Consider the following 25,446-nt stretch of genomic DNA (forward strand, 5'->3'; position numbering starts at 1 on the left):
CTGAAGAGTACTAGCCTAACAAGGACAAGAAACACTGGGGAAATATAAAATTTATATGCAGCTTCTTGTCTATATTAATAATTTGTCAAAATAAATTTATACTTCCTACAGCACAATTCTGTCGAGATGACTCACACAATAAATTGTTCAGCGGCACTAAGAAAGCAGATTCCTACAACCCTTAACAAACCACTGAGTGCCAAATAAAAACATGAATCTCTACAGCTCATCTATCCCTTCCCTTCTACAGCTTGTCCCTTTACTAAAACCAGGAATTAATTGAACCACCTCTACTACAAGCTGTCTTTTCTTATACTCTCTCTGCCAGGCCTGTAAGAGCAACATCATTTTTGCACATTGTCCTTATATGAAATCAGCCTTGACACAGCAACCTGCTGCACTCGGGAAACAAGCTACTATGCATTAGCTGTTCCAATGTAACTACATGCTCACTGATCTCACACACTAGAAACCCTGGGGAACTGTGAATGAACCTGTCTCTCCTGACAAAAATAAGGTAACTCTCATTTATACTAGAACACAGACCCACAAGCAACTGCGAAGAAATGGATGTGCAAGACATATTGTTTACCTGTGACAACGTACATGATGATAATATAAATGATATAGATATATGTAAAAATTTGCAAAATTTGTGTATGTCATATAATAATATGCATGTAAAACTCTTCATTGTTTTTTTTTAATAAATGAGAAAGAACATAACGAAGAACGCAGTTTGCTTTGCTCCATCCAAGCAGTAACATTTTAACTTCATTTTAATGTAGCACAAATATAACAGTAAGAGGTCGGTCACAGTGAATGGATACAAGAATCTTAGGTAACTTCTTCCATCAAGACTTCTTAAAAATTCCTCCCAGTTTTGCTAATGTGTATTACTTATTACTGAAACGTTCTAAAGAGAGTTTGCAAAGATTAAGTTTGTCTGACATATGGTTTGGATATGCCCCTGCAAAAAAGCAAGTTTCGTTTACCACTGCAGTATCAAGTGTTTAAAACTGGTGAGTATATTTGCACTGAAAACCTCTTTCTTACAGAATTTCAAAATCTGGGCACTTCTTGACTGTAATTAAGTTCTTGTTCTTTACCTGAGTAAAGCTGACTGTACATATTTGGTGCTCAAGAGGACAAGGACTCTGCTCAGACAGTTCATCCACAGAACTTGGATTTGGACAATCTTCTAGTCCAAGGTGTGATTTTTCAGGTTTTGGCAATGCAGTTCGATGTCTTAAATCTCCTGAATTTCCACATGCATCTTTCATCTGCTTTTCTGTTCTGCAAGGTATTTATCTAGTTAATTTGAAAACAGATAAAGATACCCTGTGCAAATGCTAAATTTTGTGTTACAATGTATTTAATATGAATAATATGTAATTAGAGGGAAACAAAGCACCTGTTTAAAGACGACATCATTGTACTAAACAGAATGCATAATCTTTGAACAAATCTACATAAAGAATTTCACAGAAAGGCCTCTGTAACTTCACTAATGGAGACACTCCTACTGAAAGCACAACCAAGCAGGAAGCATTATAAGCTCATTAACATTTCTAAATTAATCAACTCATTAACATTTCCTTTCAGTTCCATGAAAGACAGTTAAGCAGCAAGGTAATTACTAAGTTCTAAAATAGCAAACAAAAGTTAATGCTCTATCTCCAAAAGCTGTAGCAGAACATGTAAGGGAGAAAAACCTGAAGTCTAAACTGTACACTATCTGTATAAACACATACACAGAGTCTGTGAGCACACTTTTTCCATTACAGTCACATACTACACCTGAACTTCAGCTGCATATTTTAAGACACAGTAGGAATAAAGTCAGTATTAAATGATGAGTCTTCTTACCTCTCAGTTTTGTCTACTTGCTTGTTAAGTTCCATACTTCCAGATGCAAAGTCATGAAGAACTGAAGAATCACCTGCAGCTTGTCTGATTGGCTCTGGTTCCATCTTCTGCATTTCTGCATTACCCCTCAGGGTTATAGGATCTAAGTTTTCTAAGAACAAAAATTAAAATATTGTCTTTTCAGTCTGCGGGTATACATATATTTGTATTATTTTTTATATATAATCTTGTATGAATTAAAGTTTTGTAGTATGTTTATACAGACACATATACACGAATGTGCACATGAATAATTGTGTCTTACATAAATAAGGCATATACACATATCTCATCTTGCCTTTCCTATTTTGCCAGTGACATGAAGACAATTAAGAGTTTGAAGATTACCTTTTTTGCAACTGCTTTAAGAATAGAAAGCCAGTTCCTTCTATCTCCTCTTCCACTTTTAATGGAAGGAAAAGACAGTAATAATAGAAAAAAGTACAGTGGATTTGACTGTATTTTTTTATTTGTATAATTACAGATTCTGCCAATCTGTAATTGGCATTCAAGTAATTTAAGTGCCTTACAGGTATTTTAATACCTGCAGAAAAAAACTGCTATTCAAATTTCATTTAATTTCATACTGAAAGGTATTCTCATGTATAAAACGATATCACAAATTGGTACCCTATCTTACAATGGCGATATTTTACCTGTAAATGTGAATGGAAAGTGAAAACATTCAGCTTTGTTTCATTTCATGAACAGTTGTCAATCTATTGAATAACCATTTTCAGAGCCTTAGGATAAGAAACAGGCTTACCAGATTGAATTTGCTCTAGTTGTTCCACAAGTATATTTGCATTAAGTATCTCCTGCATTATGTTTTCACTGGACCTCAATATTGCAGAGGCTGGCTCAGGCTCCAGGTGTCCACCTCCTGTCAGTCGCATACTATTCACCACAGGCAAAGAGCTACCACTACAAGTAAAAGGAAAGATGTCATCAACAGAGTTTCTGATTTTTGAGAGTTAGTGAAGAGAAGATATAAGAGATATGGGGTAGATCAGACAATGAAGACCTGAAATGTAGGCTGCAACTGGCAGAGAAGACAGAAAACTACCCGTCAAGATAAAAAAAATGAAAATCATCTGTGAATTGAAACAGACAGGTATGCTGCAAACTAGTATGTTTCTAATGTAAAGGAATTAAAAAAAAAAAAAGAAAAATTTTTATGTTTAAATAACAGGAGAAGATCAGAAATCTAATACATATGAAATAGTAGAAAGTTCTGGTTTGATAATATAATTAAACTGGATGCAAAATAAACTATCTTGGATTAACATTTTTCAAAGAGCATAATCTCATACTTTGTTCAAGCAGTCAACAGCTTAAATAGTTTTCCAAATAAATCATGATAATCAGCAGATGTTTCTCTGGGAAAGTGTCCCACTAAGCTGTCTAGTAATTCACAAAAGCAAAAATTATTAATGATCATTCATTAAAACCATAATGATGGAAGATCATTATGGTTTCTTGCCATCCCTTTGCTCTAAATCTTTGATCTACACCCCCGTAGCAGCAGTGACAATTAAGCAATTTGCCTTGGTCTGATTAGCTGTAGAGAACTTTGCAAGAAAGAGCTTGGTAATTAAGAGTGATCCAGTGCATAATTAGTTTGCATATTTTTTTCTCCCCTTCCTCCCCCAGTAAACCTAATTTCATGAGAGAAAAAACAGTTGTAAATACCCAAAATTAAATAAAAACACTTCATGAAAGTAGTAAGAAAGAGATGAGAGGAGTTTCTGCAGATTACATACTACATTACATTAACTGAGAGACTTTTACTTAAGCAAGACTGCTTGCAAATTGATAAAAATGCCAGAAAGAACCTAGCAAAAGCAAGCAGTGCCAGAGGATCTCTCTCACTAAAGAAAATGAAATAGTAATTTAACCTGGTATCAGTAGCATCCATCTCTGAATATTCTTCTATCCCTTTTCTTGTGCCAGTGATATGATGCTCTACATTGATGTTGTTTCCATCCTCAGAAGGCAGCAATTCCTTGACAGAAGTGTCTGAAGCAAGTGAATACTGACTAGAAGTTTTATTTTCTTTGGAGTACACCTGACTTACAAGGCTATGAGCTGTGTCCAAGTCATCTTGAGCAGGTAACATAGGTGTCTGTTCTGGTTATAACAATAAACAGAATGGAAAATTTCATTTAAAACACTCAGGTTTGGCATGTATATAAAGCTATATAACTTCAAGCCTCATTTAACAAAGTTTCTATTCTCCAAAGACACAGATTGAAATCCCAGATAAACACAATCCTAAGAGAACACTTTTTGTAGTAAGATCACAAAAAGTAACATTCAGCAAATGAAAGCAGATAATAAATGGTACACAAAATCTATAACAAACCCAGGTAATTTCAGGTTGTTGCTAGTTAGGATGAAATAGCTATGCTATTAAAGGTCTGAAAAGATCACTGAAAGTTAGAGTCATTTAAGCTTGATCCCTTTCTTTTGTCCAGTTTATGTGCCCAGATCAATTTAAACATGTGCATCCTAAAGATTACAGAAACAACTCTCTAGCAGTGATACTGTTGGCAGTATTCAGTAGGATGCCTGCCTGTTTCCAGCCAACCTGCATTGGCTGGACTCACTACCTGTTACAATGCAACAGGATTAAAAGCATGAAAGACTCTTGACTTCCTGCTATGCAGCAGCATGTGGAAGAGCTTTGCAGTCACTGCTCCATCCCTCCTTAGGTGGACCCAGAAAGCACGAGAGCAAGGCTTTGTCCCATAAATCAGACCATACCTTCAGTGCTTGTTTTTAACTGGAAATTTGGATCACCCATGGCAAGTAAAGTCATAGCAGCTTCAGTGCTTCCATCGTTAATTCCTGTGAAGTTGTTCACACATATTAAAAGTCACAACCACATTAACTAGAAACCGACTTACCCATATTCAAAAAGTATTTGACACTACCACCAATACAGTGAAGTACGTATTTTTTAAATTGACCTTATTTAGGAATCAAAATGCTTCTAGGCAAGCAGCCATTCTCATCCAGCAAATTCAAACTAGTATTAAAACACTGAGCAGCAACACGACTGCCTTTAAGGGTGTACTGGATACAGGTGGCAAGGTGTTGCCAGCAGGGGCCTGCCCTGGACACAGCCAGCTCCAGCTGACCCACTGCAGGACACAGCTGAGCCTCTCAGTCAAGATGGTGGCACCTTTGGAAACATATTTTAAGAAAGGGGGAAATGTGTATATCAGTAGCAAGTTAACAGGAAATACATAAGCAAGATTATTTCATATCTACCTTTGTCCACATCTGGGTTTTCATGCATGATTGTTTCCTTAAATACAAAGAAAAACAATATCAAAGATCTATATAAAATTACCTTATAATTTTTCTTTAATGCTTACATGTAAATTCTGTGCCCACAAGTTACCCTGGTTTTAAGGCTAACAATATTTACTAACACAGTTTTCCCACAGGTGTGCCTCACATCTGTGTGTTACAGGTACCAGTCTAAAAAGCTACGCAGTTACATTCAGACAGGGCAACAAGAAACTGCTGAAATAGCTTTGTATGACCAATGAAACAAACAAAAGACATTCTTACAGTTGTTGAGGTGCTTTCCTCTTCCCTCTGTACTACTGGTTGGATAGAAGCACAAGAAAGACTTTCAGCATCAGTAGCCACCTGCACATCTGGGATATTCACAGATATTTCCAGCTGTAAAAGTAATTTTACAAGTATTTGAGTTCATCAGATGCAAAAGAAAATCTGTCAAATGCAAATTTTTATAAACCTCACATATTTAACCGATGTTCAACATCTAGAGAAATCCTTTGCAAAAATCATACCTTCTGATTTAAGAAGGAAGCAGTGGTATGAACAGAAGGCAGAACAGGCACTGCTACCTGTAGCTAAGTGGAAGCATCAGACAACCTAAGGCCTCATTTCTAGTCACTCACTTCTCCACTGAACTAAGCTATGCAGCTGAGATCTTTTATAGTGACTGTTTACCTCAAATGGGTTTTCTTATTTTTTAGTCTTTTTCTGCTTTTTAAGTCTTCAAGATGGAAAAACAGTACAGACTTATTTCCAAAGCAAGATAGGGAATCAATATGCAGACACATAGAAACAGACCCACTCACTATTTCACCTATTTTTTTTTTCTTCCTCAGCAAGGTATTTTCACTGAGAATTTCAGACATTTGACATTTTCAGAAATGAGGACTTGAAATTTGACAGAAAGTTTATGATATTTCCAGGGAAGTTCTTACAGAAAACACTGCTCAATCTGGTTGCTCTCAAAGGCTTGCACATTACAGACTTTCAACTGACCTATTTAAATTTTGCAACAACTAGGTCCTTGGGTATGTAACCACACTCCTCACTAGTACTCATGTCTCCTAAGCATTAAACTAGGCAACTTGATTGTAATCCCCAAGCATTATATATACTCTACATCTCTGAAATCAAGGATTCAGCAAAAGTTTCCATACAGCAGCTTTGCCACCAATTATCATTCTAGAAATCCCTTCATGTTTTGACTGAGCTTTAAATTATTCTGCTGTTTCATCTGGAGAAAGAAACAGTGTGATTCATTCAGGAGACAATAAAATGCAGGATTTCAATGGGCAAAGAGAAGAAGAGGACTAGCAGTAGTGGTATGAAAAAAAGCACTAGAAAGCAAAAAGCACTGAAGTGAATGGAAAGTAGCAATGACAGGGAAAATAACAGAAAAATGTCTTCTACTGGATGGTGTAAGACCTAAGCATGATACAAATGGTATGAAATAAAGGATGAAGATTGATTGCACTGGCCATGACTGGGATGAAGTTAATTTTTTTCATACCAGCCCACATAATGTTGTCTTCTGGATTTTTAACTACAACATGGTTGGTAACACACCAGTGTTTCTGCTATTCCTGCACAATGTCAATGCTTTTTTTCTATTTTATCCAGCAAGGAGGCCAGGGGTAGGCAAGGGGTCAGGAGAGCACACAGCTAGTACAGCTGACCAAAGCTGATCAAAAGGAAATTCTGTATCATATCATGACATGCTGAACAATAAAAGCCCAGGGAAAGGAGGGATAAGATGAAGCCATTTGTGGTTAGGGCATTTGTCTTCCAAAGTTACTCTTACATAGACTGAGGCCCTGATTCCCAGGAAGTAATCTGACAACGGAAAGCAGCAAACAAATTCCTTATTTTGCTTTTCATTTACATGCAGCTTTTCCTTCATGTACGTAACTGTCTTTATATCAACAGAGAAATCTTCTCGCCCTCCTAATTTCTCCTTGTCGCACAGGAAAAGGGAGTAAGCAAGCAGATGAGTGTGCCTGGTTGCTGGTCAGGTCAGCCTACCTGACAGGTAAAAGTTTCTTGGCAAGGGGGACATGACATACAGAAACATTTTCCTCATACCCTCATTTCCTAACATTCAAATATGAAATTGAAGTGCTCCATTTGATCCATCTTGGGCCTCAAAACACATGGACAAGGATCGAGTCTGGGCCTATATTCAATCTCAATAAACAAACTGGTGACTTCCCTGCAGACCTATATACAGTTTGTAAACATAATTACATAACTGGATTTTAGGCTGAGGCTGTATTAAGTTCAAAACCAAGCGTATGTGCCAAGTAACATCCCTGCTACTCTCAACACCATTCTTAACTTGAACTCAGATAAAAGCCAAATACCCAGAGATACAATTAGAATAAAATCCTGAAACAATCAGAACAAAATTACATATATAGAATCCAGCTACACAATACCTCCTCCACAGTTTCCTGTATCTGCATAGGAATTGGTTTTGGAGATCGAAGACCTATAGGAACAAACACTGGAGCCTTGTTTACTTCCTCTGATGCAAAGCATTCATCTTCATTATCAAGTTCAAATTCATCTGCCTCCTCATCCTCCTCCTCCTCTTGAGAAGCCCGGAGGGTGACAAAGGTTATCTTTGAACTTCTGGGTTCCTTCCCAGATTTTCTTCTCTGTGTAGTTTTCAAACCTTTGTCTCTGGTAACACTCAGTTTAGCTTCTTGCCTTTGATTCCCCTTCTCACTGCAATCCGCCTCACATTCAGAGGCAGAAGAAGTAGCCGTTTTTGCCTCCAACACATGCTCTGGCAGTGCCATCTGTTTTGATGATCGCCTGAACTGCCTTCTAAAGTATAGAACAAAAACAATGAAATCCAAGAATTTTCAAAGAGAGGGATACTACAAATCAAAATAAACTCAATTAAAAAAAATAAGTTATCATTGTGACCAACAATGCAAACTATTTACTTCTTAACTTATTAGTGACAAATAAGCATTTGATCAGAAATTTAACTTCTTCCTGTGTACATAAGGTACTTACTGCAAATATGTATTAAGCAGTTTCAAAATGCTAGAAATGTTCACAATTAAACTTGCAAGAAACACAATTCTTTGATTAGAAAAAGTATGAAATAATTTTAATTTTGAGGGATGTGGAAGTCACATACTTTTTAAGTCATAGGAACAGTTCCAGTTGTCTTTTGCTAAAGCTAGACCAGAAGCCCCCAACTATGATACTTTAATTGATCAGACTATTGTTTACAAACTGAAACTGTTAGGTGATAACTACTTATCTGCTTTGGTTTCTCAGACAGCATTCTCTTCAATAATCAGTTACCTACAGTTTCCTCCTTTAAAATCATGAGCACAATCACTCTGAGTACCAAAAGCAATGACAAACTTTGCCCCCAAAACATTCTCCTTGGTAAACTGGTGAAGAGTGGAAGCAAATGGTAGCAGAGGACACTACTGGCACTAAGTTTCTCTTTAGGTTAATCCCACAATCCTGTGCCCCCAAAAACGGATACTGTCATGTCCTCCCCTATAAAATCAGGAATTTCTGTTGAAACCATGGGATAGATTGGTGAAAGTACTGGCTGTGTTCATTTTATGAGAATACAGGCAGAGTAAGAGACAAAGGAGCATCTGCACACATCTGCTAAGTACAGATGGAAGACAAAAACTGACATGCTGCATGCACTCACATTACACATGGCAGAACTATGGCCAATAATTATCAATTAACTGAGTTTGGTTTGTAAAGCAAAACAGCTGTTTTACCTTGTGAGACTGCCTGGACACTTTTCTTGTGAGGTAGAAAGCTGCGAGTCATTATCTTGCTCTACATGTCTCTCACTTTCTGATGATATCCCTGGAGAATGGAGTGTGATGTCCAGCCTGATTCTCTTATGAGATGTTTCTTCAACATCTTCTGCAAAACTGTGTTTCCTTGTAGTTTCTGAGAAGGATCCAGCTTCCACTGTACTACTGGAGTTTTCCTGAACAGAGGAGATTATTATTACCATATTAAGTGCCAACCATTTGTAACTGGTTTTAGTGACTTAAACAACTTAGTTTGAGGAGCTTGAGAATGTGCCCAGCTGTCATCTCTGATAACTTAGGATATTTTTCCTTGATGTCTTTAATTTTGGGTTCTATAGCAGAGGTGTCATTAACTGGTATTATCTATGATACTTGAATTCGCAGTGCAGCTGGTAGTTAACAGACCAACACCATGCTCAATTTATCAAGAGCAACAACCCTTTAGAAGCTGGAAAGATAAATAACTTTCTAAAATTACCTATTAATTTAAAGAACAATTTGCAGGAACTATTTTTTTTTTGCCTTGGGAACAAGGTAGGAAGAAAAAACTATCATACTCTATAAAAAAGCATTTGAATATTATTCAACATATACACAGATAAACATCAGCAAACACAGTTCTATCCACTATGGATACTTGGCTAAAAGAATATGCTAACTAGAAGTTTTAGTCATACATATAAAAAATAAGGAACACTAGATAAACTTGACCCAGTTATCCAGCATTAGATAAGAACAGAGAATGGAACTAGTCTGGGCTAAGTTAGGCCTGCTGAGCAAATTAAAGAAGGTCTGAACTTTGTTCACACTCATTTTAATTTCTAAGTATACTAACACTGATTTTAGGCAGTATCTGAAGTTAGGTAACTGCCTTAATTTCCATTGTTCAATGAATAACAAACAGTACATTATTTTTCAACAGTGTTAGCACATATTTACTACAATGCAAATTGCTGATCATATAAACCATCAAACTTAAGACAACAGTGTATATTAGGTATTTCCATAGGTTTTAAATTCTAATTCCATTTATTCAGTATAGTTTCCAATGGTGAATTTTTAAAAAATCAAATAATCACATTAACATTTTCCAGCCACATACTGGATTTCTGTGCCACCTATCTTTCTAAGAATTTGGGCAAAAGGATTGAGGTGTAACTGGCTCAAAATACATGATAAGCACTTACCCCCGATACACCTGTTTTTAATAACGCCAAAAACTCTTCATTTCTCTCAGTACTGTGCTCTTCTCTGTTTTCATACTCTTCAGGATAATCTCTTTTCTTAGTAAGTCTCATTAGGTCTGGCATCGGGTTCCAGTGGGGTTCCCTTCCTCTCTGTTCACGTTCTTCTCCAGAACTTAATTTATCACTGGACCTACAAAAATATGTTTTAACTTTTACTTCTGAAGAACTACAAAGTACACTCTATAAGTTTGGCTTACTATCAGATATTTAGTACTTCTAGCTAGAAATAAACTTGTGTTCTGAATTTTTATTTGCTTAGTTGGCTACATGTAAAAAAAAACATAAAAGAAGAAAAAAAACCCACTGCATAAGGGAGATAATTTGTCTGCAGTAGAGGACCTTCCTGATTAGTTTTGGGAAAGATTTTAGGAAAGAAAAGAACATAAGGTCAGATAGACTGGAAAGTGTCAGACCAACACAGGTCTCCAAAATTAAGCAGCCATAGGAACACTATATTTACTAATTCCAGTGCTCAAGGTTCTACTGCTTTCAAAAAGGATACAATTCTTACATCTGTTCAAACAAGTTCAGATTGGTAAGAGAGAAATCTTGGCCTTCTAAACTCATGGCTTGAGTAAAAGGGACTTAGAGTAATCCAGAAGAATACAATTTAGTCAGCCTCATCTGAGTCCCTGGGAAAGCAATGGAACAACTGAATCTGGAAACTACTTCCAGACACATGAAAAAAAACCTAACTTGGAGTAGTTAGCATGGATTAGTAATGGGGAAGTTATGCTTAATCAACTTGATAACATGTTTCAATGAAATGACTGGCTCAATAAATAAAGGGAGGGAAGTAAATAGTGTCTGCCTGGACTCCAGCAAAGCTTGTTCACACTGTTGAACACTGTCTCTTGTAACATGCTGATAACTGAACTCATGAAGTATGGACTGAAAGTACACTAAAAACTGATTGAGTTGTCAGGTTCTGAGGTTTATGATCAGTGACACAAAGTCCAGTTGGAGACCAACAACCAACTGTGCCCCATAGGTTAATACTGTATCAACTCTTGTCCAGCATCTCCACAAAATAATCGGGATGATGGAGCAGAGTGTAACCTCAGCAAGTTTACAGATTAGGCAAATCTAGAAGGAATTGCTTCCCAAGGACAGACATGCCCAAAGGTTATATTGGCCTCCAGAGGGACCTGGAGAGGCTGGAGAAGTGGGCTACGGGAACCTCAGGAAGTTCAGCACGGGGAGATGCAAAGTCCTGCACCAGGGAAAGAGCAACCCAAGGCACCACTGCATGCTGCAAGCCACCCTGGTGGAAAGCAGCTTTGCAGAAAAGAGCCCGGCTGTCCTGGTGTCTCTGAGTTAAACATGAAGCAGGAAAGTGCTGTGGCTGTACAAACAGGTAATGGTGACCTGGGCTGCAGCAGGAGAAGTGTTGCCAGCAGGCCAAGGAGGTGATCCTTGCCCCTTGTTCAGCACTGATGAAGCCACACCTGGAGGACTGACCAGTTCTGGGCTCCCTGGTGGGAGAGACCTGGATGCACTGGAGACAGCCCCTCAAAGGGCCACACTGATGGTAAGGGCTGGAAGCATCTCTCCTATGACAAAAAGCTGAAGGAGCAGGAACTGTTCAACCTGGAGAGAAGGCTCATGGGGAGCCTTCTCTGAAGGATCTGAAGAGATCCCTCTTCAACAGTTCCACAAAAACTCAAAGGGAGGCCGCAAAAAGGACAGAGCCAGGCTCTTCCCAGGGGTGCCCAGTGATGGGACACGAGACAATGGGCAAACACTGCAAGACAGGAGGTTCCTTCTGAGCACCAGGAAATCCTGTTTCATTGTGAGAGTTACCAAGCACTGGCACAGGCTGCCCAGAGAGACTGTGGAGTCTCTATCCTTGGCAAGATTTTTGAGACATTTGAGAAGCTGTCCAGACAGTATTCGGCAATCAGCTCTAGGTGCCTTGACCAGAAGACTTCTAGCAGACCCTTCCACCCTCAACCATTCTGTGAATCTGTGAAAGTCCACCATCACAGAAGATGGTAAGATTGTCAAGTAAGGCCCTTGTCTTGCTGGCACAAAGCCTCTGGGACATGATTTCAATATAATTTATGGAAGAGATTTTAGAGAGTTTTAGGTACAGATGCAAACCAGAAGTTAATTCCAGAAAACAGCAAAATTTTAAAATAGATTTGGGACTGCTCTGTGTAAGTTAAGACTGAGCAAAAGGTAGCTTATAACATAACACAGAGCTGTCGCATGTAAGTGGCACAATCTGCCTCATCCTGCACATAGATTATAAGCTTCATCACAGGAAGTTCTACTACTGGAAAGAAAAATTGAAGAGACTTAGACTATATCTTACAGAAACAAGGTGAGCTTGCTGTCTTCTTGTCAGTTCTCAATTATAAGGGAGTGCAAATGGCATTGCTCAGTCTTTGGTCCACATTCATGGTGCACTGTACCCCAAGAATTTATTAGTGAGAAATTCGGACAACTAAACCCTAATTACTTGCTTCTACTCTCACCCATGAAGTACCTTCTAAAAAGAAAAATAGCCTTGGAAAAAAAACCCTAATCCTTTTAAAAACTGTTCTATTACTTAAGAACGCCACCTATTGACTTGCACAGCACATAGGAGATAAGAACTAGTACAGCTCCAGAAGCAAGCGCTGTATAAAAACAACTGGACAAATGCACAAAATTTTTAAAGTACTGTTGCATCTTAACCACAGCTGACAAGTGCCATGCAGTCAGTCAGTCCCCAAACCCCAGGGAGGAGGAGAATTGGAATGAAAAGGTTAACCTTGTGGGTTTAGATATGAACAGTTTAATAATCATAACAAAGTAAAATATAAAATAATGAAAAGGAGAGGCAGACACACAGACAGAGGGGAATAAAACACAAGGAAACAAGTGAGGCACAACTGCTCACTGCTTGCTGACTGACACCCAGCCTGTCTCCAAGAAGTGTTCAGCATCTCCTGGCCAGGTCCCTCCAGTTTATGGAGTGAGCATGATGTTCCATGGTATGGAACATCCTTTTGGCCAGTTCATACCAGCTGTTCTGGCTGTGCTCCCTCTCAGCTGCTTATGCACCTGATCACTGGCAGACCATGAGACACTGAAAAGTCCTCAATTCAGGGTAAGCACTGCTCAACAACAACTAAAATGTCAGTATGTTATCACTGTTATTCTCATATTGAATCCAAAATGCAGCACTGTACCAGCTAATAAGAAGAAAATAAACTCTACCCCAGCTGAAAATGAAAGATTTTTTACTTAGAAAAGAGGTAACTTTACCTTTCTGTGGTATCCTGAATGCCTCCTATAGCATCTGTAGATAGACACTCTTCTTTCACTCTTTTGCTGTTATAATTTGGTGATTTTTTAGAAGAATAAAGCGTTTCTGATGTCATGCTTCTTGAATTTATGTCTAGATTGTCATTCTCAGCCAAATTTCCCACAAGCAACAATATGTCCATGTCATCCTTTGATTTGAGAAAAAAAAGCCCAACAATATTAGCAAAGGATATAAAAATATTTTATTTATTATTACAACAAAATATATCACCTGTAAAATAAAGTATTGCAAATTATGATCAAGTTGCTAACCTGAGAAGAAACTTCATTTAAAAACTGCCAAGTAGTTTATGGTACCATCACTGCTCCTTGTTCCTCTAGGAAGGCATTTAGCTAATAAAAGACAGAGACTAAAACCAATATATGCTTTCATGAAAAGCAACCAAGGAGCTCAGGAGAAACCCAGCAACAGAATACAGCATGCAGGTAACTACTCGTGTATTATGAATATGACTGAAATGTCAAAATCCAAGTGAAGTCTTCGCATGTCTTATCAATGTGTCGCTAACAGGATTTTGGAAAACCCTGTAATAGCATGCAAATACTGAACAGGAATTCTTACTAGGCTGAAATTAATTAATGTATTTACAACAGCTTATTTAGATGCCTAAAAAAAACCTAGTGTGGAACCGAGAATCAGTAAGTGTAGTCAGAAATAGAATCTCACTTTTGAGGAGAGAAGGTTTTCAGATTCTTCTGTCACAGGCAGATTCTCTCCATGATTCCTTTCTTCTTCATCTGGGGCAGTAAGTTTTTGTACTACTGGAGATCCTTTTTTGCTGTATGTTCTTTCTAGGTTTGGTCTAGCTTTTGGAGACTCAATCCTTATGAGTTGTCCTGGTTTCAGAGCACTTAGCCTGCCTTCTTGGGAGGTAAGTTTTTCAGTACTGATGAATTTAAAGCAAAACAAATAAATTTAAAGAAAATACACATTTTACTTTGGCTGGGAGAGAAAAAAAGCACTTCTGCGCTTATGTTTTGAATTAACACTTATACAAGAGACTACCAGACTGCTTTGTTTAAGATTAATAAAATCATATTTTCAAATACATTTCTCATTTATGGTTAACTTTGGAGCAAAAATAACAAAATGTCTTTGTCAAGGCATTTTTAACATAAAAAACAAGTCGTGTTGCTAACCATACCAACATGAAAGTATCAGCAGTCTAACACACATTTAAGATCTTATTTCAACAACAGTGGCAGTAAAATAGAAGAACATATGGATGGACAAATGAGAGTCAAGTCTCTCATATTTTGCAAAATTTGAATGTTACATATCTTACTACAAATCTTACACATGTGATTGCTACTTAAACAAATACAGACCAAGTAATAAAAATCTTGGTCAGGAAGACCTATAAGATCATACAGATCAAGTATGTACCAGATAAATAATAACAAGAGTGCAGGCAAAAAAAATGTGCTCTGAAAACACTGGAAAAAACTGTTTGTAGGCACTGAAAATGAACTACTGTAGAAAGACAAAAGATAAGGAACAGAAGAATTGACACTTGCAAAGGTATCTCATTATGCACAGACAAAAGCTTTTCAAATGCTATTTTGCTAAACTCAAACCTCACCTGCTTTGTTCAGACAATAAGGTTTCAGTAATAGAGAGCACCTGAGGCACCTCTTGCTGTTCCTGTTCCTCTTTGCTCAATACATCTGCTTGACACAATACAGCTTCATTTTCACCCTTTAATTTACAGTAAAAGAAGCATGAAGAAAAATAGAAGTACACAAGCTTCTAAAACAGACATATACTGAATATACAAAAATAGAAACTAAGCTATTTTCCCAATTGAAATAAAGGTAAAAATCATGTTATCATAATTCAAGTTATATGCAAAAAGGAACAGAAGTCTTCATACTCCTGGGATACCTAGAGTTAAGTTCTTAAACACTATGTGCACCCAAGCATTATGGGAAACACTCATCTATTTAGTATTCAATCAATTCCCTAATACATGAAGCACTGTGGAAGCAAAATACTTCAGCAAATGGAAAACCTCTGAAAACTGGACACGGCAGAGGGCAGCACAGACACACCAAAACCACAATTACATAGCCTCAAGATCCAGAAGGCCTAATAAGCTTCACATCTCTATTTGCCACACTGGTTCCACGAAGAAGCCCCGCAAACACATCCTTCAACACTTCAGGCCTGACAGCTTGACTAGTAAAGAGGAGCATCAGACCTGCTCTGGTTCTACAGATTTGCCCAGTACAGAGCAGATGCATGTGCATGGTTCACAGGCCTCAGGTCTAAAGCAGGCAAAGCTGAACCACAAGGAACTATCCCAGCTAGGGGTGAGCTGACTGTGGCACTAATAGAAGATGAGAGATGAATGCAGGACACAAGTACTTCTCATAGGCTCAATAACAAAACCAGCTATAATCACTCCAAAACATCAGTCACTCTTGCAAAATTTAGCTGCATTCCAAAATCTAAGGCAAGTCTACACAGATATTCCTACATCTGTGACATGATTCATGTGCAACCCAACGAACAGTTACACAGAACACATCACAATGTAAATGGCTTTCGAGGATTTCCACATCTTTTACAAGTCCCTAGTAAAGTACTTGTGGGGATACAGTGTCATTTACTTGTATGAAATAGAGTATCAGGTATTGTAGTGATTAAGCCAGTTAAAGATTATCAAATTAATAAAACTCCTTTTTCATAAAAATAGCTGTCCTCTGCCTTCACTTGAGACATTACAATAGATTGCTCAACACAGACTCGATTCATCTAAACAGGAAAGATGAAATGAGAAAAGAAAGCTAATTCTTATGCATTTTTATTCTAGAGTTTGTATATATGTGCATTTGTTTTCCCCATCCTGCAATTCAATCAAAAGCAGATCATTTGTAAAAAAATAATTAATACTTCAAGTTGTAGACCTCACTGATTTCATACCTACAATACCTCAGCTTACCAGGGTTTGGGAATTTTTTTATTGAATATATTGTCTCAGCTTCAGGCAACGCAACTTCAATGTTTTCATTTCACTTTATAAAAGTGAACACGCACTTCAAGCCAACTTTGAAGGCAAAGCCTTACTCTTATTAAGGCTTACCATGACAGTATTGTCAAACTCATCATTTTGCTCTGCGTCAGGCTTTTTCTTGCTCTCCTTTTCTGATATTTGTAACTCCTTCTTTCCAATAGTTCTTAACAAGTTTGGCTGGTACGTCTTGTTCTGTGCCAGCTGAATAGGTGGGAGAGGTGCACATTGATGTTCTTCTTGAGTGCTGTTTCTGTCATCAACGCAAAGTTAAGACAGAAAAAATAATACAAAACTTAGTACAAACACAAACACAGGTCCATTAGTATTACACAAAAAAACCACTGAGTTTTGAGAAGAAATCTTGTGAACTAAAAGCTCAGCTGAGTTTAAATTACAAACAACAATTTGTTCCAGTAAAAATTTTGAAGCACCGGTCTTCTAAATATTTCCAAAAACAGAATTAACCAACTTACTGACTACCTGTTGCTATAAAACCAAAGCAGTTTTCACATGGTTTCTTTGATAAGCAAACTAGTATTTCCCTGCTTACATGAAATTAATCCAGTCTTTCAGATGATGAAACAGTTATAAAGTGAATGCTCATTAATGTCTTGCTTAGCATAGAAGCTACTGAAATTGCAGTATCACTGGTGCTAAACTATGAGAATGGAAATTTTATGCAGTATTTTCATTAGACTATGTTTGCCAGATGGCAAGCCACTGGCACAATAATTTCCTTGTAAAATTCTTTCATTTTTACAGTCAAGCATCAAAAGTAGGTAAACCCTTACCCTGCAATAGTAGTAGAAATGTCATCTTGGCTAATTTCAGATAGGCAGATCTCCAGTCCACTATCTTCTGATCTTGAAAATGTTTTTGGGGACTTACAACTTGGCCTCTCAGAAACCTCCCGAAAGCAAACTGACTTCTGCTTTCCCAAGGATTCTAGTGCATTTAATGCTTCACATTTTCCTGCTTTCTGAAAAATGTAAACACAAGAACCAGAAAAAGCTGTAATAATAAACCAAAAGGAGAGTTTATGATGTCTATGAAGTTTGGTATACACCACACTCTGAAAAACTCAGAGTTTTTTTGCACTCTCCTACAAACTCCTCTGTAACTGCTCAGTAATGATTTCCCAGTCTTTCCAGGACAAATACACACTTTTTTATTTAAGACAACAAAGCGTGAAATCTGTGCCACCTTCTATTAATACTTTTTTTTTTCTTCCCTGTCATCTCTATAATGCCACTTTGGGTCAGAAAGACATCTGGACATGTAACAAGAGATTCATCATATCATCATATGTGAGTCATCTTCTTCTCACATATGACCAAGTGAAAAGTACACAAGTTTTAAGGTAGAAAATTCAAGCTTTTGAAAAAATTGTTTCAAAAAGTTAACTTTGTATTTTTTTAAATCATCAGTACTTCATTTCACAAAACCAACAGCTCACATATAACTAAACGAAAAAAACAGAAGCCTTACATCTGTGTCAGGAGGGACGCTACATTCACTATCACACTGCGTCAAACTTTCTTCCTTGTTGGTATCTTTCTGCGATGCACTTTTACTATTTACATCCAGAACTTCCTTTCTATTAGCTGCTCTTAAATTTGGCTTTGGTCTCTGGAATCGCATCCTCAGTAGCCTAGCAGATGATACAACAGTTTTCTCCTCTTCCTTCTGAGGATGAGATTCCCTGCAAAAACAAGCAAAAGAACAAAGACATGGGACAATGTGGCATCCTTGTATAAAGCTCTCAGAGCAATAACAACATTAGTGACATGAAAAAGAGCCAATAAAAACATAGTGATCATCACTAAATGCCTCTGTATCTTATAAATAGATTAAGCAAAGAAGTTAACTGCCCCTTCCACTTGAGACCTGGAAGACAAGCTGAGACATTTTACTGTGATACATACATTTTAAAAATACCTTCCTCTGATCATGTTTAAAACTACCAGAAGACTTACAATATACCTGTGGTTGACTATTTTTTTAGGAGGCACTTTAATAGGAAACCAGACCCTGTACTCAAGGATCTGTAAAAGCACAGTAGGATGCACTGTGGAGACCAACATGGAGAAGACAAACACAGGGACTGAACATTAGAAAAGTGCATTTTTTTGAAAATTAGGACAATAGTCCAAAGATCAAATTAACATCCAAGAGCATATCAACTTAATGTTTTCAAGCTCTTGGGGTTTTGTTAGTTAAAGTCTAGTATTGTCTTGATTGTCTTAATAAGTATGCTTTATATATATATAAAACTTGTTTGTAATGCCAAAGTTGAATGTAATATGGTATAATACCTAGAGATACTGATAGCTTCCAACCATTTCTTCTCTCAAATGAAGTGAAGTAACCTTACCCTGTACTAGAATCTGAAACCGGTTTGGAGACATCTGACAATCCCTTTTCATTTTCATTGCTTTCTGCTTCTGAGGACTTTCCTTGGAAACACTGTCTTGCATTTGAGTTCATCTCAGAATCTGCAGAAACATCTTCTAACGTCACACTGGATAGCTGAGTGCCTTCATGAACTGTTAAATCCTAAAACGAATAAAAGTCCCACTCTGCTAAGATGAAATATTTACTCAATTTCTCCTCTAGGAGAGCAGGAAGAAAATGATAAAGTTTAAATATTTTCTACAGAAATACTAAGATTTTTCTTACTTCTTGTCATCCAACTAATATCAGTGTCTACTATAAAAGAAAAAAGTTATTTTTCTTTATATTTTCTCTTTTAAGTGGTTCATCTTCTGAGGCATTTTTTCTTTGCATTTCTCTTTTCAGATGTGGTATCACAGTACAACCAAGTCAGATACATTCCATTTCCATGTATGCTGGTTTTGACTAGGGCAGAGTTAGATTTCTTCACAGTGTTAAGTGTCATGCTGTGGTTTGGGTTTATGCTACACACAGGGTTGATAACACAGAGATGTTTTAATTATTGCTGAGCAGGGCTTACACAGAGCCAAGGCCTTTCCTGCTTTTCATATTGCCAAGCTGGAGAGGAAGGTGAGGGGGCATGGAAGGATGGGAGGGGACACAGTCAGGACAGGTAACCCAACTGACCAAAGGGATATTCCACATCCTTCTGAGTCATGGACAGAAAGTTCAGCATACAAAGTGGGGAAAGTGGCTTTTGTCTTCCCAAGTAACTATTATGTGTGATGAAGCCCAGCTCTCCTGGAGGTGACTGAACACCTCCCTGTTCATGGGAAGTAGAAGAGTTTCTGGTTATGCTCTGCACATGAGTGTAGCTTCTGCTTTCCCTACTAAACCTTACTCAGGGTTATCCAGCACTCAGGAGTTTATCTCAGCCTCTGTTTTCCAGCTTTTACCCTTCCAAATCTGTCTCCAGTACTGCTGGTGGGGCAGTGAGCAAGTGAGCTGGTACTTGGCTGCTGACTGCACTTAAACTTAACACCATGGAAAACAGAAACCAAGTGCAAAAAAGAGGAGATTTTATGACTACCAATATAGTTTATTCTGAAATAATAAATAAAGATGGAAAGCCTATCCCTACAAATTATGGAGCATGTACCTAGGTCTTTGTTACCAAGGCTTCTATTAAGGACCCAACAAAACAGCGTGCATAAGCAATTGCTCAAGAAACTTACACTTTTGAGGCAGAGATCATTGTTTTCATCTCGATGGTGTGTGACACCTTTTTCTGCTTCTCCACCTTCTGTTGTCTCCTCTTCAGGATCTTTTTCAACTATCAGTTCTTTTTGCCTTGCAATAGTTCTTCCTAGATTTGGTTTTGGTCTCTGTATTCTACCTCTTTTTAGAGGTGTTTGATTCAACACATTCCATTTGCTATCTTCTTTTAAACCAGCTGTTTCATTAGACCTGGAAAAACATATATGATCCCTGAAGTACATACCACATCTGAAAGTGGGAGAAGACTTGGAGAACAGATGCTTTTTTTCCCCCTTTCTTTTAAATAATTATTAACATACACTTACTAAAATGTATTACTAGCTTCCTGAAAGAATAAAATTGGAAGTGTATCTACTAGGGACTGAGAGTTTAAACTTATGCTTGCCCTGCTATTTTCCTCTTCCCATTGGTGACAGGATATGACGCTAGAGAGACCTTCTTCTGATCCATAATGGACCTCTTTATATTCCTATCTAGTCTAGAGGCAGATGGGCCTAATTTAATAAAGAGTTTAAAAATACGTAAATATTCAGAGTTTTTCTTCAGTGAATTCAGAAAACACATAAATAACGTTTTTATCTTACTAATGTAAAAGTATCAGTAGTGCATTACTAGAATGGTCAGATTCTTCTACAACTTTGTACACTGAGCATCAAGTCACCGAGCAGGTTAATGAAAGAAGTAACTGAAAATTTTCTTCTGGCAGATTATCACACCCACTTGATCTCCACTGATCCTCCTCAAGTATCTCCCTTTAAAAGACAAGCTTGAGGTTTTGGATTTTTATTTCTGTTCTTGGTTTAGGTTGTTTTGGGAATTTTTTTGTGGGGCAGTATTTGGGGGAAAGTTGGCTTTTTCCAGTTTTTATTTTTTACAATCTCTTCTATAAAACACAGTATTCCTTTTACACTACAGCTGCCACTTCACTGAAGAAAAATGCAACACTTAATAACTATGTGCATTACATTGCACATATTGAAATTTTTTCTTCCTCTTATTTGACATCTAACACTTAACTACACTTTAAGAACATTTACTCCTATTGTTTAAATACTTAACCACTGAAATGGATGCATTTTAGTATTAAAAGTGAGTAGCTAAGGCTTGTTTTAGTTTTTGATGGACTAAATTTTCAGCTTTTTTACATGCACATGACTGACTTACAATTTAAAAGTACAACTTTAAAAATGAAAATGCTTAATAAATGTTTCAAAATTAATGAAGATTCCTATTTTGCCCTCAATTTCTGTAATGCAGAAGTTTCTTCAAAAACTTCTGTAATTACCACACTACAAAATACTACCATAAGCGACAAGAATGGTAAATTGCAGGACAGCAGTGATTATCTTCTTATTTTTTTCATACTTACTGAGACACTGTCTCCAGGACTTTGCCATCTTTTTCTGCAGTATCTTCACTAGTATCATCAGATCTATTACCTTGGTCATTATTCTGAACAAAAACAGAGTATTATGACATGAACTGTCTTACATTCATAAAGTACAGCATCACCTAACTGACCAAGTAACTGCTTGTAAGAGGAGACAAAATAGATTGCTTATGACACAGAAACAATTACAGGATAAATTTCTCAGTCAGACAGGTGCAGTAAAAACTACAGCAAACACCTAAAGTTGTATGTGCTGCAGGACATGAAAGACTATTGGTATCTACTGTTTGTGTAACAACCTCTCACCACAGCTGAGGTTACTAAGCAATACCACACTACCACTGACAGCAGGTTTAAGTAAGTGGCTAATTCCTGTTCATACTCAGGAGCAAAAAAGTAAAGAAAAAAAGATAACATTACTGTTGTACTCAGTAGGTTATTATCTTCAGTTATGTTACTTTATATTAAATACCTTCTCCGTTTCTCCCCTAGGCTGTAGACGGGATATTTTATCATTTCCTGCATCTTTTTCAGGCTCCTCTTTCCTTCCAGATGCTCTTGTAACATTAGGTTTAAATCTCTGTCGATATCCTCTAACTATTGTCTTTGCAACTGCGGTTTTTTCAGGTTCTCTGCACAAAGGATCCATAATAACATTTACTCCATAATATTCAAGTCTATAAATACCATGCAGCCTTGCATATATTTCTTTACTTGAATTTTGTTGTCTTCAGAAAGATTTGCCCAAACTTATGCAAGTTGCTTCACATAAGAAACAAGCTTTGTTTAGTCTTACAATGCACGAAAACTCCATTTATCTACGTATTAAAAAGAGATTAATTTGTCACACAGGTGAGGAATTTTACTAGACTGCATATCACAGCTGCTTCTGCAAGCACCAGAAGCAGAGCCATTACCTGATAACTGAGGCTGACAGGAAACCAAAACCATAGTTATCACGCTCCCCCTCTCAAATTACAGGCATTGTTGGTACTTCAATGCTTTCATCAACTTTCCAGAAAAGAAGTATATACCTTCTACTTTAGTACCACCTGATATCATCCAAAAAAATGCTAAAGTCAATTCTGAAATTTACATTAAAGCTTCACAGTTATTGCTATCTTTTTCCAGGAGAACTATATGGAATAAACTAACAGTTACAGTCAGTTCATACCAGGAGACTGGAAAAGTGATCTCAATACTTACTGAGATGCAGTATCCAAATCCCTGTTTTCTACTTCTGTGGCTTCATTATGTTTTCTTCTACTCTCCTCTTCAGAGCACTGGAACTGAGGCAAGGAATATTACTCTTTGAGAAGTGTGCAAGTATCATAGTAGCAGTTCTCAAAATGTTATTTCTGTGGCTGGCCCACAGTATCCCCATTGAGCAAAACAGATGCAGCATCAAGAACAACATACTAAGATAACATTCCTCTTTCTCACCTTTTCACCTGCATTTGCAAGGGTTGGAGAAGAAGTTTTGGCTTCCATTTTGTCTTGTGTTGCTGTCTCCCTCCTTCCAGATGATCTCATTAAATTTGGTTTAGGTCTTTGCAAGCGCCTTCTATCTGCTGACTTTTCACTTTTCCTTAAGATATAAAGAAAGGTGATATACATTATTACCAAAGAGAAACTTAAAGTCTTATATGGTTCAAGATGTACCTCAAGACCATCACAGACTGCATGGGTCAAGACACTTTGCATGCAGCAAGACAATAAAGAAGAAAAAAAAAACCCATTGCATCTTTCTGATATTAAAAGATATGCTACAAAGTTAGGAAAAGAGCATCAAATAAACCTTAACTTTGCTGGCTTTCAGTGGAATCTACTTCAAAATACTTTAAGGAATCATTTCCTGCTGTTAAATAAATAGGAATTTTGTTTTCTCCTTGGGATTCACAATTCATGTCATTAATTTTATAATGACAATAATAATTTTATAATTTTAATTTTAAATTAAAATATTAATTTTATAATTAATTTTAAATGCTATAATTTTATATTAATTCATGTGATTAATTTTATATAGAAACAATATAAATCTGCCCTATATACAATGTTTTCCATCTGCCTCTTCTGTCCCCCCATCCCCTTTCAAAGCTATCTCAGTCATGGAAAACCAAACTTGTCCTACTGCCAGCATCCACATCTTACTGAAGAATGGGGTACATACATCACTCTCTTTGTCCTTAACCACTGCAATGGCATGTCCTGCGATTCACACACTGACATAGCCCTACATCTTAATAATCTTCAGATTGGGAATTACTACCTTTTCTTATATTCTCCCTAGAACAGGACAAATAAAGCTTTGACAGTCTTTATCATAGGAGTGAGCTGCCCTTCAAAAAGGGAAAGAAGTATGAAAAACAACTTAGCATTAACGAGTACCTTATCTCTAAATTACCTTTAAAAACTGTATCATGAAATAAGAAGTTGATGATCATGTAAAAATGGAAACCTTAGGCGCAGACTACTTCATATACGATTTCTCAGTATAAGAAACAGTCACCAAAATTAACTTCATAAAGGAGTATAGATAAGACAGAGACATTTTGGAGTATCTTCTATCTTAGAAGCTTGCACCAAGTTCCAAAGAGGAACAGTTTCCAAATAGGAAAGAAGAAATACACCATATACATGACATGTACAGCTAATAAGCTCTGATGGACAACTATGAATGTCAAAGAATTCAGTGAGGCCCTTCTATTAAAAAACCAAAATTAAATTTCACAGCCAACCTTTACCCACAATGTGGCAGAATTTTGTCATTCTCTTGCTCCTGCTGGCTATAGAAAGGCTAGGGCTTTTTTCTCAAAGTTTAGCTAAGTCTTTCTCCCTATTCCTACCTACCATTTAGATCTTAGCTAATGCACTACTACTGAGTAATCAAAATTTCTACCAAAAAGCTTCACTGAATATGGAAAACAAGTCATCACCATCTCCTGACTGGTTCAACCTGCTATGGTCAATTGGAATTATATTCAAATTGAGCAGATACAGGTTTAGCTCAAGTGTCACCACAAAGTAAAAGAATTCTGTTACTTACATGATTTCAGATTGTGAACCACATTCTGATGCACTCTGCTTTCCACCTGGTTTTTGTGAGTGATGTGTATCTTCACTCTGAGGGAGAAATGTTGTAGAAAAGGATAAACTTAGATGATCTTCTACTGTGATGTAACAAAAATCAGAAACAAGATTTCCACAGTGGTTGAGTGTGACTGTGTTCACAGGGGTCTTAGGATGAGGGAAGAGACAAGGATCTGACTCCATGTTTCAGGAGGCTTGATTTATTATTTTATGATATATATTATATTAAAACTATACTAAAAGAATAGAAGAAAGGATTTCATCAGAAGGCTGGCTAAGAATAGAAAAAGAAAGAATGAAGAAGGCTTGTGGCTCGGGCTGTCTGTCTGAGCCAGCTGACTGTGATTGGCCATTAATTAGAAACAACTGCATGAGACCAATCACAGATCCACCTGTTGCATTCCACAGCAGGAGATAATCATTGTTTACATTTTGTTCCTGAGGCCTCTCAGCTTCTCAGGAGAAAAAATCCTAAGGAAAGGATTTTTCATAAAAGATGTCTGTGACAGTTGAGAATGGAAGGGTCTGCTAGAGATCCTCTGGTCCAACCTCCCTGATCAAGTGTAATGGGTTAACCTGGGCAAGATGCCAGGCACCCACCAAAGCTGTTCACTCACTCCTCTCTGCAGCTGGACAGACAAGAGAAAATTTAAGGCAGGGTTCACAGCTGGAGATAAGGACCA

At 37.2% G+C, this 25,446-nt stretch overlaps 1 protein-coding gene across 1 annotated transcript in view; it reads right to left on the reverse strand.

The window, feature by feature from the left end:
- Positions 1-25,446, reverse strand: part of BDP1 (B double prime 1, subunit of RNA polymerase III transcription initiation factor IIIB) — a 48,038-nt gene that overhangs the window by 10,905 nt on the left and 11,687 nt on the right. Inside the window, exons 12-34 of the mRNA XM_066569453.1 lie at positions 24,720-24,796; positions 23,114-23,258; positions 22,877-22,959; positions 22,143-22,302; positions 21,650-21,732; positions 20,238-20,469; positions 18,983-19,164; positions 18,097-18,310; positions 17,400-17,587; positions 16,678-16,858; positions 15,175-15,290; positions 14,259-14,478; positions 13,532-13,719; positions 10,217-10,406; positions 8,988-9,205; positions 7,659-8,052; positions 5,491-5,604; positions 5,185-5,221; positions 4,675-4,758; positions 3,807-4,038; positions 2,675-2,832; positions 1,870-2,020; positions 1,110-1,296 (exon numbers count right to left, since the gene is read on the reverse strand). Of these exons, the coding sequence (XP_066425550.1) occupies positions 1,110-1,296; positions 1,870-2,020; positions 2,675-2,832; positions 3,807-4,038; positions 4,675-4,758; positions 5,185-5,221; positions 5,491-5,604; positions 7,659-8,052; positions 8,988-9,205; positions 10,217-10,406; positions 13,532-13,719; positions 14,259-14,478; positions 15,175-15,290; positions 16,678-16,858; positions 17,400-17,587; positions 18,097-18,310; positions 18,983-19,164; positions 20,238-20,469; positions 21,650-21,732; positions 22,143-22,302; positions 22,877-22,959; positions 23,114-23,258; positions 24,720-24,796 (3,834 nt within the window). The remainder of the gene's footprint in view (positions 1-1,109; positions 1,297-1,869; positions 2,021-2,674; positions 2,833-3,806; positions 4,039-4,674; positions 4,759-5,184; positions 5,222-5,490; positions 5,605-7,658; positions 8,053-8,987; positions 9,206-10,216; positions 10,407-13,531; positions 13,720-14,258; positions 14,479-15,174; positions 15,291-16,677; positions 16,859-17,399; positions 17,588-18,096; positions 18,311-18,982; positions 19,165-20,237; positions 20,470-21,649; positions 21,733-22,142; positions 22,303-22,876; positions 22,960-23,113; positions 23,259-24,719; positions 24,797-25,446) is intronic.

Source organism: Molothrus aeneus, chromosome Z (genome assembly GCF_037042795.1).
Source record: "Molothrus aeneus isolate 106 chromosome Z, BPBGC_Maene_1.0, whole genome shotgun sequence".
Lineage (NCBI taxonomy): Eukaryota > Metazoa > Chordata > Aves > Passeriformes > Icteridae > Molothrus > Molothrus aeneus.